This window comes from Cnephaeus nilssonii, assembly GCF_951640355.1.
Source record: "Cnephaeus nilssonii genome assembly, chromosome: 11".
NCBI lineage: Eukaryota > Metazoa > Chordata > Mammalia > Chiroptera > Vespertilionidae > Cnephaeus > Cnephaeus nilssonii.
The window spans coordinates 16,321,417-16,337,077 of NC_137082.1; the positions used below are offsets into that span (position 1 = coordinate 16,321,417).

At 42.8% G+C, this 15,661-nt stretch overlaps 1 protein-coding gene across 1 annotated transcript in view; it reads right to left on the reverse strand.

Moving 5' to 3' along the window:
- Nucleotides 1-15,661, reverse strand: part of CFAP61 (cilia and flagella associated protein 61) — a gene marked incomplete at its 3' end in the record, with an annotated part of 235,177 nt that overhangs the window by 160,081 nt on the left and 59,435 nt on the right. Inside the window, exons 10-13 of the mRNA XM_079783836.1 lie at nucleotides 15,218-15,280; nucleotides 11,753-11,916; nucleotides 9,951-9,990; nucleotides 6,773-6,912 (exon numbers count right to left, since the gene is read on the reverse strand). Coding sequence (XP_079639962.1) covers nucleotides 6,773-6,912; nucleotides 9,951-9,990; nucleotides 11,753-11,916; nucleotides 15,218-15,280 — 407 coding nt within the window. The remainder of the gene's footprint in view (nucleotides 1-6,772; nucleotides 6,913-9,950; nucleotides 9,991-11,752; nucleotides 11,917-15,217; nucleotides 15,281-15,661) is intronic.

A 15,661-nucleotide genomic window follows, 5' to 3' on the forward strand; every position in this document is an offset into this window, starting at 1 on the left:
CCCTTTCAGTCTGATCACCCCTAACTGTCCCCCATGCTGGCCTGCTTGCCCCTAACTGCCGCCCACCGGGCTGATTGCCCCCAACTGTCCCCCCCCCACCAGCCTGCTCGCCCCCAACTGCCCTCTCCGCTGGCCTGCTCACCCCCAACTGCCCCCCCCCCCCCCGCCCCGCTGGCCTTCTCGCCCCTAACTGCCTCTGCCTCGGCCCTGTCACCATGGCTTTGTCCGGAAGGACATCCGGAAGGTCTCCCGGTCTAATGAGCATATTACCCTTTTATTAGTATAGATTATCAAACAGCTATCTTTATTTCTTGCTATATTTTCACATAAATCATAAAGATTAAGAATATTCATTGAGGGTTTATAAAATGATACCAAGCCTTCTGTGAAACCAACTTTTAATGTGCTAAATAAATAACCAAAAAGACAAGTCTGTTTTGATGTTTACACACCACAATTAAGCCTGACAGTAGTGCAAAAGATGGTGAGACACATTAAATATACCTAAACGTGACCCGACTTTCATCTGTCTACAAGTTTAGAATAAGAAGTTCCTGATCCTCTCGAGGCCCTTCCTGTGTCCCAGGACATAGAATCAGGAAGGAGACCTCCCACCTCCCTCCACCTGTTCTCATGCCACCTTACCCAGCCTTCCCAGAAGTGAACACCTCTCAGACACCAGGATTGGCTGGCCACTCTTTCCTCGAGGGTTCCGACATGCTTCCAAAGCCCCTGAGCCGGAGAGGGAGGCTAGCTGTGGTTTTCCTTATCTCGGCGCATAGCTTCCTCCTACAGAAAAAGGAGGTCTCCTGGGGCGTCCTGCACGGGCTCTCTTTTCCTAACCTCCCTGTGGCCCTTCACTTCCCCACGCCACTTCTCCCTTCCTCCCTCTCCCTCTCTCTTTCTCTCTCTCTCTCTCTCTCCCTCTCTCCCTCTCTTCCTCTCTCCTTCCTTCCCCCCACCCCCTCAGATGCACCTGATGGCCAAATTCCTACTGGCTCAGGAAAGGACACCTCTCCAGGAAGAAATGATGAAGCCCCTGCTTGCTGGGTCTTGAAAATTCACCCACTTCACAAGAGTTTTTCTCTACCATTTTTGATGGACTCTGCCTCAAAGGGCAGAATTTATAGTATTTACTGAGACTTCACACATAACAAAATAGAACATTTTATGTAACATTAGAAAAAGAAAGAAAGACTTAACAGTGCATTTTAAACCCCAAATGGAATGAATGAATTGTTTTAGACACCTAGAAGTATATGTATAGTCAGCCTTTCAGAATACAGGGCAATTTTGTTTGTTTGTTTGTTTTGTTAATCCTCACCTGAGGATATTTTTTTGAGAAAGTGGGAGGGAGGGAGGGGGAGAGAGAGAGAGGAGAGAGAGAAACATCGATGTGAGACAGACACATCGATTGGTTGCCTTCCACACCCTCCTTGACCGGGGTCAGGGAATAAACATTTAACTCAGGTACATGCCCTTGACTGGGAATCCAACCTGTGAACTTTTGGTGCATGAGCTGATGCTCGACTACTGAGCCACACCGGCCAGGGCGATAGGGCAATTTTTTGATGCCAGTAAATCAAAACAACATTATGGAAAGAAGAAACAGTAATTTGAGTCTTTCCAAATTCCAAAGGAGTGATCTGTGTAATAGATCACAAAACAATTCAATAGTCACAGTATTTCAGTTTAAACCAAACAACAAAACAAAACAGTAACGATAAAATGAAGTTTTCTACCAGGCTCTATGCAAGGAGGCTGATTAAAAGCGCCAGAAGGACTGACACCACGAAGACACTCTCAGTAATGACACAGGCCTGAAATGGTGTAACGGTGACCTGCTGGGAAAAGGGACGCGGGGCATGCGTGACTCACCCTCGGAAAAGCAAACAGAACACACACACTGAGGGGAGAACCCATTTAGAAGCCAGCTGCCGAAGGGCATTTTTATTTACCAAGCAAAATTGAACTTGGTGGTATGATCTAACGTAGCAGTAAATATTTATTCATAGAAAATAATTTCTAGCACAATAAATTTTAGTTGGATAAAAAAAAAAAAGTTTGAAACATATTCCCTAAAATTAAAAATGGCAAATTCCAGAAAAGCCTGGCTTGGAAGGGCAGGCAGATGGACAGAGTGCTCTCCATTCATGAATAAACAAGAAGGAAAAGCCAGCATGAAGGTTCAGATGGGCAAGCAGGGAAAAAAGGAAGAAGAAGAATTTATACCACATTCTAACCCCATATTAAGTTTGAAAACATCCTAAAAATCATGATATAAATAAAAAATGTTAAAACAGGCCCTGGTCAGTGTGCTCAATGGTTACAGCATCAGCCTGCACACCAAGGGGTAGCAGATTAGATTCCTGGTCAAGGGTTGGGGTTTGCTCCCTACCCTAGGTCAGGGCATGTGCAGGAGGCAACTAGTTAATATGTCTCTCTCACATCGATATTTCTCTCTCTACCCCTCTCTCGCTCTCTTTTTCTCTTTCTCTCTCTCTCCCTCCCTCCCTCCTTCCCTCCACACTCTGAAAAGTAATGGGAAAACTATCCTCAGGTGAGGATTTAAAAAATATATATATTTTATTGACCTTCCACAGAGAGGAAGGGAGAGGGATAGACAGAAACATCGATCAGCTGCCTCCTGCACGCTTCCTATTGGTGATGTGCCTGCAACCAAGGTACATGCCCTTGATCGGAATCAAACCTGGGACCTTTCAGTCTGTAGGCCGATGCTCTATCCACTGAGCCAAACCGACCAGGGCCTCAGGTGAGGATTTAAACAAACAAACAACAAAAAAACAAAACAAAACAAAAAATCTTCAGCTTGTACAAATTTAAAATTACAGTTAACACAAGTATTAGAATTTGTTCTTTCCTCAAAGACCAGCAGTGGTAAGTGAAATGAGAGGGAGTCCTGGCGGCCTTTGTTGACAGAAGAGGTAGAGGCAGCTAACAGTTGAATGAATGACAAGTCCCAGCCTCACCAGATTGGCCAGAGACCAGGTGACAAACACAAATATAATTTCCCCAGGGAAGGAAAACAAGAATGGGTGGGAGACCAGAACATGAGGTCATGAAATTTAAAGTAAGCAAACTTAAGACCAGGACAATTCATCCCAAATGTCAAGAGAAGTGAAGCAAAAAATGGAAGAAGGAAACAATGTATTTGAAAACCATGGTATCAAAAAGCAGATGCGGATGTCCCGTGCCCTGGCTGTGCCCACGTGGCTTCCTCCCTCAGCTCTTTCCCCGACGGGCCTTTCCTTCGCACCCCCGCATCCCAGCATCTCTTCTCCCCTCATCTGCTGCACTCTTTCCATTCCCCCACATCGCTTACACACTATATATTTTACCTCTCCCCTTTACTTATGGCTTTCTCCTCTAACTAGAATGCAGGCCCATGAGAGCGAGGATTTCTGTCTGCTCCCCCAGCACCTGGAACGGGGCTGGCACACACTGCACAGTCAATAGTCTGTATGGGATGAACGAAGGGGCGTGCCGGGGCCTCTGGGAAAGGAAGCCTGAGCCTTCAGCCAGCTCTCCCTCTCTGCAGTGGTGCACGGACCGCAGCCCCGAGGCAGCAATCGCTTGTCAAGAAGATGGAAGCCAAAACCAGGCTCTATAGACACCAGGGGAAGCCGAGTGGAAAAAGGAAAGAGACCAAGACCCCAAAGATTCAAACCCTAAAGCCCTGCTTATCTCCCAGTTATCTGAGTCAATACATGCCCTGTGGTTGAAGCCATTGTGAATTGGGTTTTCTTTTATTTCCAACTGAAAGCATTCCCCCTAGTAACCTAAGTTTTGAAATTTATAAAAATGGCTTTAGAAAACCACCGGTTAAAGGGAGGGTGTGTATGAAAAGACAAAAACTAGAGATTAGAAAAATTAAAGCATTACTTGGTAGAAGTAGATAAAAATCTGAAAACTGTCATAGTTCATATATGCATTCTTATAAAATCTAGCCCAAGGTTCTATTTATGCAATACAGAAGGGCCTTAGTACCTCAACAGGTAACAAAAGGCTTAAAGTGGGTGTGGCTCACATGGTTACAGAAAATCTGTATCTGGAGCAGAGATAGAATCACGATTCTTTTTTGTGTATTTTTTTGTTTTTTATTAATCCTCATGGGAGGTTATTTTTTCCATTAATTTTTAGAGAAAGTGGAAGGGACAGGGAGAGACAGAGAGAAACATTGATGTGAGTGAGACACACTGATTGGTTGCCTCCCATGCGCGCCCCGGATGGAGCCTGCAACCGAGGTACATGCCCTTGACTAGAATCGAACCCGCAACCCTTCAGTCTGCGGGCCGATGCTCTAACCACTAAGAAAACTGGCTAGGGCTCACAATCTACTAAAGGATATATCCATATTCATAAAAATGATATATTCACCTCCAGTGCTTTTTAATCCTTAATGTGCATAAAAAGCAAGTGGAGTACTTGTTAATAACACAGAGCTGTGGGGAGTAGCTCAATTGCCCATTTCTCCAGGAATGTCCCCAGATTTGTGTTGGGCAGTATACTCCTCCCCACCCAACCTCCGAGCTTTGGGAACAGACCTAGCTGATGCCAACCAGCAGCCTCTGGTACAGTGATGACTTCAAGGTCAGCACAGGACCCAATCTGAGCCAATGAGATGCAAATAGGCTTTTGTATTAGGGCTCCTAGAAAGAGGCATACCACCACTTTTTTCCTGTTGGACTTGGTGTGATTAAAAGTCTAAAGCCACCTCCCCCATCCTGCAACCGCTGAGGAAGCACCAGTCTGAGAAAGGGTCAAGATGGAAGAGACAAATAATCAAATAGGGTCAGTTTTCTGATTAACCAGCATTGCCCTTGAATTCTTACTGTGCTCTGGGCACCAATAAATTCTCTAGTTAGAGAAGCCAATTTGATGGGTTTCTACCACTTGTCAGCAGAAGAATCCTAGCCAATATTCAAGTCTGGTGTAGAAAAATTCCAAAATTTAGGCAACATAAAGAAGAACATGAAAAATCACGTATGAGGCTCATAATAGCACCAGGAGGCAACCACTGACCATCTCTCGTGTTACAGGGCAGGTTCCCTGGGTGGCAGCCTCAATAGAGATCTTCATACTGGGGATTTATTAGGGTGAGCTCATGGCACCCTCCACACGAGATGGGCCTGGGTGAGCACCACAGTATCCATTACATCTGCACATCTTCTTTTAGTCCATTTAATTTATATGTTTTCTCTTTCTTTGAAAATTTAGGTCATATTTCAGTGCTGTTTAATATATTGGTATGTTTTATTGGCTAATATTACATTATGAGCATTTTCATCATTAAATATTCTTTAAATGAATCACAAACATAGTTTTAGATTCCTTCATATAGGTACCATAATGTATTTAAGCACTCTCTTACTATTGGATAAGAGTATTTCCAATATTCTTTCATCTTCATACATAAATTTTTGTTTGCATCTCAGCAACAAGTTTCTTAGGACATATTTCTGGGAGTGGAATTAAAGAGTAAAAGGATATGAACTACTTTAGTATTCTAGCCAAATTGCCCTTTGAAATTTCATGTTAATTTACATTCTGATTAGTACTATATTTGTCTCATTAAGAATTAAATGTTTCTAATTTTTATTTCTTACCAATTGACCAAAATGCTGTCTCATTTCTGCATTGGTTTCTTCTCCCTAACTAGAGGTAAGTTCAAAGATTTTAAAACATCTATTGATTTTATTTTTTGTTTTTCTTCATATGCAAATAGTCTGGTCTTTGTTAGTTTTTCTATTCAGGTATTAAATTGTCTTCTTATTGATTTATTAAAGCTCTTTATATATCAAATATATCAACACTGTGTATGGCATATTTGTTTAAAATATCCTTCTATTAGTCAGCTGCATTTTAATTAAATTAGGGTGGTTCAAAAAACATTATATACTAAAAAAAAAAAATCTTGTTTTTCCTTCCATGCTCTAAAAAGAACTTTCCCATCGTGTAACATGATAAAGATCAATCTTCACTCACACTCCTTATCTAGCACTCAACCTACTTCCTCAGGAAAGCTTCCTCTGACTGGGCCGAAGCTTCCAATGATACATACGTAGAACTATGTACCCATTGCTGGTATACCCATCACAGCTGCGTGTTTACCTTTATGCGAGTGTTTATAAGCTTTGAAAGGATCAGGAACATGTCTGTATGCTGTTCACTGTTGTATTCTCAGAATTTGGCACAGAATCTAGCACTAGATTTATTATCTAATTTTGTATGACTTTAATATTTACATTTAATTCTTCAGTCACCTGGGAATCTATTTTCCTGTAGACTATGAAGAACATTTTAATCTTTATTTTGTACCACCTTTATAGAATAAACATTCCTTTTCCCACTGTTTTGACAAACATTTTGTCACATACCTATGTCTAGACATACCTTTACTAACACATACATACACACACACACACACACACACACACACTCTAAATTCTTACTATATTGGGGCCTATGGTAGAACTTTCTTGTGTTACATTGTTCTATCCATAGAATCTACCAACATGACATCATTTTGACTATTGTAGAGTTACCTATTTTTTAATATCTGACTGGACATGTAACTTCTTGATATGACTCTGTCCCAAAATGTATTAGTTAAAATCACTTGATCAAGCCTCACCGCCAATAAGACAATTTTAAAAATAAATCATTAAATTGAAATGGTAGGGAGCTCCTTATTCCATTCTCTTTTTTTAACTTAATGGATATTCTTTTGGCCAAAGGTGCATGCCCTTACTTGAGCAATCCCGCCCGGTGGAAGACGTAGAGGTCCTGCTCCAGGGTGCAGTTGTTGAAGGGGACCAGCTTCACAAAGTTCTGGATGAGGACAAACTCAGGGGTGAGATGCGGCAGAGAAATGAGGCAGAAGTTCTTGTCCTAACAGGATGGGAGCAGTACACAAGCAAAAACAATCAGAAATCATTTATCACCACACTGAACAAAAGTCCTGCTGGAAAACAATAAAGAAAATTGGAGCAAAATGTGTAAAGGAGAGGGTATGCAAATTAAGCTTTCCTATAATTTAGAAAGTAATCATATAAAACTCAGCGGGATAAGCAACCGCAAACACCTGACTGAAACCTGGATAAATGAATATTATGAACAATGGAACCCATTTGGCACGGCTCCTTTGCGGACGTAGATTTTTAGGACATTTGCCCTTTCAGATTCATTTGCTGCCAGGAGTGAACCAGGGAGTGTGGTGTCACAGCAAAGGCCCGGGGCTTACTAAGTGGTATTGTATCAGCCTGGTCCCTTCCTCTGTGAGAGGACTTTTCTCTTCTAAAATCCTGTGATTATACATGAAGAGATGTCTGTGTATGTTATGACATGATCCCATTTGGGTGAACAGATCTAAGGACATGTTTAACCTGGGCAGTGGGCTTGCTTAGCCGACACAGAAGGGTCCACTTATCCTGACAGCTGCCACTCTCCTTCTAGATCCATACTGTCCAACGTGGTAGCCAGTAGCCACATCTGACCACGGAGCATTTTGAATGTGGCTACTGAGACTCGGGAACTGGATTTTTAATTGAATTTAATTTTAATTTAAAAACTGATACTGAATTCAGTCATTGGAAACATTTTCTGTATGTTTACAACAACTTGGTAATCCGAATCTACTTATTCAATTGTAAATTTTATAAAATCCAAATGCAGATCAAGTATTTCTGATGAAAAATTACTGCTTGTATTGAATAGGCTATAAGTGTGTAAAATATACATTGAATTTCAAAAACTGAGAAAAAGTGTAAAGTATCTCACTCACAATTTTTCATACTGATTACATGTTGAAATGATTAAATTTTGGACATGTGGAGTTAAATAAAATGTATTGTTAAAGCTGAGTTCACCTGTATCTTTTTATATTTTTTAATGTGTCTGCTGGCACATTTAGAATGACTACTTACCCAGCTCGAATTTGCTGTTCCCGACCACCGGTGCCCTGCATATCCATTTAACCCTCGGCCAGGTGCCGGTAGGAATAGCCGGCTCTTCCCAGAGCTAATTTGTCCCTTTGGGATCTTGCCTCCTCCTGAACTCTGTGAAGGTATTACTGATGCTAATCCAAAACCCTGGGGACATTTGTGCAACCCAAAGGAGTGAACCATTGTTTGACCTAATCTTCCTTTTTTCTAGCAAAATAACACAGCTCCTCCTGGGGGCATGAGAGTCAAGTTGTTGAATGCAAAGAACTGCAAATAAGCATTGGGTGCCAAGTCTTGGTGGGCTTCCTCAGCGAGGAGGAGACGCTAATGAGTTGCTGTCACTTGGATCTGAAGGACTCAGAATGAAGTAATGAAGGTATCTTATTTCTGTCTCCCAAAGTCCTGAAATAAGATAGAATGAAAAAGTAAACATGCCTTGCCCTGGCCAGGTGGCTCGGCCGGTTGGAGCGTCATCCCAGGCACCAAAAGGTTGAGGGTTCGATTCCCAGTCAGGGCACATACCTAGGTTTCGGGTTTGATCCCCGGTCAAGGTGCATAAGGGAGGCAATCAACTGATGTTTCTCTCACATCAATGTCTCTCTCTCTCAAAATAAATACAAACATATCTTTGGGTGAGGATTAAAAAAAACAAAAAGTAAATATTTCTTTTACCTTTTTAAATCCATCATTGCTTTTGTAATACTAAAACATCTGCCTTTACATGGACTTCAAAACAGGAATGAATTAAATTTAGTGACATTACTTAGGGGCACCTGGCCGGTGTGGCTCAGTGGTTGAGCACTGACTCGTGAACCAAGAGGTCACCAGTTCGATTCCCAGTCAGGGCACATGCCTACATTGTGGGCTGGATCCCCAGTAGGAGTTGTGCAGGAGGCAGCTGATCAATTGATGATTCTCTTCATCACTAATGTTTCTATCTCTCGCTCCCTCTCCTTTTCTCTCTCTTTAAAACTCAATAAAAACAAAGAAAAAAATTACGTTGGGGCATCTCTGAAGTAAACCAACTTTGTAAATCATATTTTAGGATAATCTACATTGCTTTATAAGCTTTGAAATGCCTTAAAATTAAAAATATATATATTATGGAGAACATTATTGCAAGGCTTCATTATATTAACAAAATGAGGATATACAATCTATGATCACAAAGCTTTCAGGCAACATAATCCAACTGTATTTGTTTTTTGCTTCACTATACAGAATATCAAGGAAAAAATGAAGCAGTAGATACTTTGCTTGTAATTGGCCAACTGCAGAAGTACAGTTGTTAACTTTCCTTAACTTACAAGAAAAAGTCTTTATAAAAACCCAAGTGTCCCTCAGTTATCTCCCTTCCCCACTTTCTTTCTCCAATAAAGTGGTAAAACGTTGGTTAGAACCTCCATCCCTTGACAACAATGAAACAAAAACGGAGAAAGAGGCAGGACACCCTGAGGTGTAGCATCTTGTTTGCACTTGAATGTGTGCCTAGGGGAGCCCCTCCTACCCGCCAGGCACCAAGTCAGGCAGGACCAAGCTGGAAATCAACCACAAGTACCCACTTCCCGAGCCACAGAAAAGCAATGTAATGGTGTCAGAATTCCTTGAGCTAATGTAAGCTACAAAGTAATACAATAGTCTAATCACTTCGGCGTAATTTCTGACATTTGCATGTACTTACCAGCATTCTATTAATGATTTGATTATTTAAAAAAAACAAGCAAAACACTGGTCATGCTATCTCTAAAAGAAATTGTGCACTGAAAGAAAAATTATTAAAACAGCATGACAGAAAAATTATCAAAAAATGACAATATTTTCTATTTTTAAGAGTTCATGTTATATAAGTTAAACTTATTATCAGAACACAGAAGCAGCTGAAATCTCTACATTCAGAGCATTTTAAATGTTTGGACAAGAATATGGCATTTCACTTTTCTAGCTTACAAAGCCAATTACGTTACTCAAAATTCAGCATGTACTTACAGGAAAAAGGCTGAAAACAAATTTCATAAAGTCCAATGACCTGTAAACAAAACAGCAGCATGGTCACTGGCCTGCAAGCAAACGCAGCCTCTGTGTATATTTAAAGAGACGAGGCTCTCTCCCCCTCAGGCAGCGATTAGCCAACCACCAGTCAGAATTTGTGTCTAGCTGAACATGAAGCAGATGCAGAAGCCGTAAGCTTCATACGTCAGTAATAAAGTACTTTTCTAGAACTGAAGGTATATTATAGCAATTAATAATCTCTGTTCATTCAAAAAGCAAGCTAGTCATTCTTGGACGTGATCCCTTCCTGCCTTTTCGGAAGAGCTGGGGGGAGATGTGGGCATATTATAAGCTACTCTGACCTTTTTCTCTTTTACATGCAAAAGATTTTCTGACCAGTGGTGGGTGACGTATATCCAAAGGCAAGCCATAATGGGTCATCAGATTTCTGTTTGAAAATTCAAAAATCACATTCCAAGCACAATCATATATGAATGCACAGGGGGAAATAAATATACGCAACAAATCTAGGAGGGTTTATGGGCTTTATAGATGGCTACAATGTAATTAAAATAAAAGGATTTCCCTTTTCAACCTTCCAGATGGCCAAAGAAATTGAAAACTTAAGAGGAAAAAAGTATAAGTAAAGGAAAGTTCTAAGCGAGGCTAGGAGACTGGGAATGTGTTTAAATACAATCTTTCAAAGGGAAATGCCCAGCAGTGCTCTTGGTCACCTAAAAGATATTCCAGAACCTTCCTGTCTACCAAAGTGGACCAGTCTATTTCTCTGCGAGATGGTTCTGTGGACCAAACGGTGGAGTTGGTGGGTACCCTCCAAATGTGGAATCTAGGCATCGAGGGCAGGGGCCCACATCCAGACTACAGGGGGCAGCAGGCACAGAACATGGGGGTGCTCTGGAGGCGCAGGGAGTGGGTGACTGAGTCGCCTGCATGGCACCATGACTCCTCCTTCCCTCAGCTGCCCTAGATTGTTGTTCTGCGTCTCACTAACCCCCCTCTCAAGCTCCCACTGAGTGAGGCTCCAGCCCCAGATTCTGGAGAGAGCTTGAGGCAAGGGGCTCAGCCGCCCAGCCCAGCCCAGACCATCAGCTCAGGAATGAGCACACAGCCCGATCGGGCCAAAGGGGCTTTCGATGGAGAGCTAGGCCCCAACCAGACTCGTGCTCACGAGCTTTTGGTGCAGAGCCCGAGCCCACCGTCCACTTTTTCAGCCCCCATGGAGACACTGCTCTGAGAATGGGGCCAGCAGCAGGGAACCAGAGCTGGGAGGTGGGGGAGAGAAAGTTGGCCCTTGATTGGGTGATTAAGTCCTGAATCAAGCCCAGTGAGACTCAGTCCTGCCACTGCACTTATCCTTCATCATGTGAGGCCATTAGTCCATATTTTCAAAGCTAGTTGGAGTTGGAGTTTCTGTTGCTTGCAACCAAAAAAGACTCCAGTCAAGCAGAAACCCAAATCCTAAGTTTCCCCCAAATAAAAACTTCCGAGGATGGGGAGCAGCACAAGGTTACATAAATGATCATTTTCCAGATCCCCAACTGTGACATAGGTGAGTCAGACCCCAGGCAGCCCAGTGCTGAGGGCCTTACTCACATTTTATGGACTGGAATCTCTGGGAATGGGGCCAAGGAATCTGTGCTTATAAAAGAGTTTACCAGGAGATTAGGATTAGGTGTGGCCAGGTTTGGAAACCATTGGCTCTGTAAGATTCAAATGTCAGGCCACCAACACCCTAAGAATGCCTTACCATAACAGACAACCTGCGGCTCAGTACTTGCCTCGCTTCATACTTCTCATCAATGCAAAACAGCTGGATACAAAAGGCAGAAGAGGCTCCCTTGTAGACGGGGCGGAAACGGGTGTTTTCCCCAGGCTGTAAGGATGCCGCGCTCACATGACTGAAACGGTAACTCTTAACATCTTCAAGGTATGACCATCTCATCTGAAACACATCAGAGCCAGGCCTCGTGTTAAGGAGATGTTCTTAGTAAGATATTTAAAAGAGATATTAAAAATGTATAAAAGGACAGAAACAAGTTCTCACACCAAGGTCAGAAAAAAAAAAAAGGTTTCAGCTGGCCTTTGATACACGAGGCACATTTAAATACATCCCTGGGTAGAGGTTAGAGCATGGTCGTACTCTATACATGTTAATTCCATAAGCAAAACACCTCTGTCCTCAAAAAAAAAAAAAGTGTTTTCATTGTGATTTTGTGCTACAAGAATTTGTGGATCTTGGGACTATTCCAGCGGTTTGGTGGTAAAGTGGAGCCTGGGAGGTCCGACTGCCCATAGGCACCTGGAAGCTTAGCTCTGAGTCCTTCTGGTCTCATTTTAGGGGTTCTAAGATGGTGTGACAGCTCAGTTAGAGGGAAATGATTCCTTCTGAGATCCTTCTCGGAGTTCTTTTAAGTCCAAGTAATACATGCATATAGTAAAAATTAAAGTAACACTTATACCAAAAAGTTATAATCAGGAGTCCCCCGTCCCCCCGAGAGCCTCTCCCCTTGGCTAGCATTTCCAAATTTCTCATTTCTTTTGGTATTTACCTCTATATTTCTGATTATGTGCTTACACTGTTATTTCTTAATTCATCAGTTTTTGAAGTTCCCTTTTTGGTATTAGTGTGATGGGTAGATGTAACCCCCTTACACTACCTGCTTCCCTTTATCCTAACCCTCCCCCATAATTATAGCATAATTCACGGTTAAAACTGTTAGTATTTACATTATAATAAATATGTAGGTATCACTGTTACTGAGTGAGGAATGTAATAAGACTGTGCTCTCATCTGTGTACTTTGATTTGATCCTCTTGGTTTCCTAATTTTTTTTACATGCCTTGTCAGATTTGCCACCTGTTTGTCAATATTTTCCAAACAACCAAGCCTTTGGGATCATCTAGGGCTTCATTTCTTCTCTCCTCCTCCTCTGACCTCGCCTTGCTCACCTGCCTGCTGAACCACCTGCTTTCTTGTTTATAGCTCCTGCTCCAATTCCAGGTGTTTTCTTTGTCTTCTTTGTCATGGTTTATGCCTATTATCATTGCAGCTTCCTAAATGCAACAGTTCTTGGTAGGTAGCAAAATTCAACAACTGACTGGGTACTTTGTGGTGTGATCAAGCACAAACCTGGCATTTTATTGGGCGACCATCTCCAGGGACATTATCTGGAGGCCTTTTCTTTGGGCCTGTCAGGTTTTGAGGGGAATTAAATTCTCCAATCGCCTGCATGAAGGACTTGGTAGGCAGAACAGTGGTCCCCAAAGATGTGCATGGCCTAATCCCCAGAACCTGTGGAGGCATGTGGCCCGCCGGCCGCAAGTATGACCTGCTTGCTTTACAGGGTAAAAAAGACTTTGTCCATGTCATTAAGTTAAGGACTTTGATACAAGGAGATTATCTTGGATGATCTGGATGGGCCCAGATCCTGAGAGTCCTTGTAAGATCAAGTCAGGGGGTCAGAGTAGATGCCATGCTACCAGCTTTGAAGATGGAAGGGGCTACATGCTAAGGAACGCAAGTGGGTTTTAGAAGTTGGTAAGAGACTGACTTCTTCCCTCCAGCCTCCAGGAGGAATAGGGCCCTGTTTGCACCTGGATCGTAGCACAGAAAGACCTGTTTGGGGTGTCTTACATCCAGAACTGCAAGATAATACATTTATGTTGTGCGTTAAGCCACTAAGTTTGTGGTAATTTGTTGCTGTAGCAATAAAAATACTAATACAAAGACCTGACATTTGGGGAAAACAGCAGGAGGAGAATGCAGGGGTTCCTCCATTGGAAATGGAAAAATCCCACTTATTCTTCTAATCTCTGTGTTTCCCCATTCCACAGCCTCATAGGTACAGGCTGAACCTGAATTTGGAGCCGCTTCTGTTCAGTCTCTCCAGAGAGAGGTCATCTGGTCGTTTCACTTGGGGGCTAGATGACAAGTGATATGCTGTCTGCAAGGAACCTAGTGTCCTCAACACTATAACAGACCCATGTTTCAGGCCAGTCCTGGCCCCACCTTCCACAGCAGACTAAGCCAGTGTGAACGCCACCACTGATTTCCTTCACGCCAAACATTTTCAAGTGCTCATCTTCCAACATCTCTCCCAGTCTCATTGTCTTTGTAAATGTGAGCCCTTCTTATTCCTTTACTGTTATTTCAGTGGTTGTGTGTGTGTTTGTGTATGTGTGTGTGTGTGTGTGTGTATGTGTGTGTGTGTGTGTGTGTATGTGTGTGTTTCCCCAAAAGGGAGAGGCAATAAACGGGAGATCAATCCACCTTGCTGGCCCAGTTGCCCTCCAGGGTTCCAGTACTTCTGAGGCAGTGGGGACCATCCTGGGCCCCACCACATCCTTGTTTGGGTTCCTAAAGGAATGGCTACCCTTTTAGAAATATCGAAGAGAAAATTGCTCCCGGGTGTGGCATGCCTGACTCTCTCCTCCCCAAGGCATGGGGTGAGTGCCCTACAGTGGGTCTCCCCAGAAGCAAACTCTAAACTAGGCTTATTTGGGGAGTGAAGCCAGGAAATCCTGGGAGGGGAGTGGGAAAGTGAGGCAAGGAAGGGAAAGAACAACAATGCAGAGTGTTTAATGAGTGGGTTACCTACTCAAGATCCCAGACTGGCAACCAACTGATGTTTCTCTCTCTCTCTCTCTCTCTCTCTCTCTCTCTCTCTCTCTCTCTCTCTCTCTCTCTCCATGTCCTAGAACGAGGATTAAAAGAACACCCCCATAAAACCCAGCAATAATCTGGCCTCTCCCAGGGACAGCAACTGGCAGAAGATGCTACCGTCCTTGGCCTGATCCGTCACAGGAAGGAGCAGTTACAGGAACCTAGGATACAGATGAATTACATATACATGTAAGTGTGTATATGAGCACATGTTTGTACACCTGATATGGAGAACTGCAGAAAATTCTTACAAATGCTTTGCCCCTACAAAATGTTTTCTCTGTAGACAATGGAAAAAAAGAGAAAATCACTAATTACTGAAATTATTGCAAACAATTGATGTAGGAAGTGTAACTTCTCGGTCTGAGCTGTGCAATAGATAGAGAATAGAAGATTAATCACAGTAAAGGAAAAGTTAATAGAGGGAAGTTTTGTGGAGTAGACCCTAAAGGAGGTGGCAGATAGAAACCTGTAGAGAGAGGCAGGGAGCCTGGAGGAGAAAAGGTCACGGACTCAGGAGGCGAGGTGTGGACCACGCGGGGCCACCCAGACAGCACACAAAGCCCTGCGCGAGCCCTACCTCCATCGCACTTCCGAGTCTTGTTGTAAGTTCCTCCATTGAGGCTTCTTCTGCAATTTTCCCCTGCAAATGACAATGGCAAAACATGGGAATTCATCAGCGGCCCAGTGGCTCAGAGCCAGAGCTCTGAAGCAAACCACCTGGGTTCAGATCCAATGCTTACTGGCTGTGTGGCAGTGAGAATGTTTCGGGGCCTCAGTTTCCTCATCTGGAAAAAGGGGCTAAGAGCAGCACCTACCTCATAGGTTGTTATGAGAATAAAATAAGGACCAATAGGTAAGATAGATGATAGAGAGATAAGACAGATAGATATTTAGCACAATGCTGGCAATTCCTAATTCTCTGTAGATGTTAGTAATAATAACTAGCATAAAATACTTTTCTTCTTTATACTGTTAAAAAGCTGCACTAGGTTTTTAAAACTGCTTTATTGAGTTATAACTG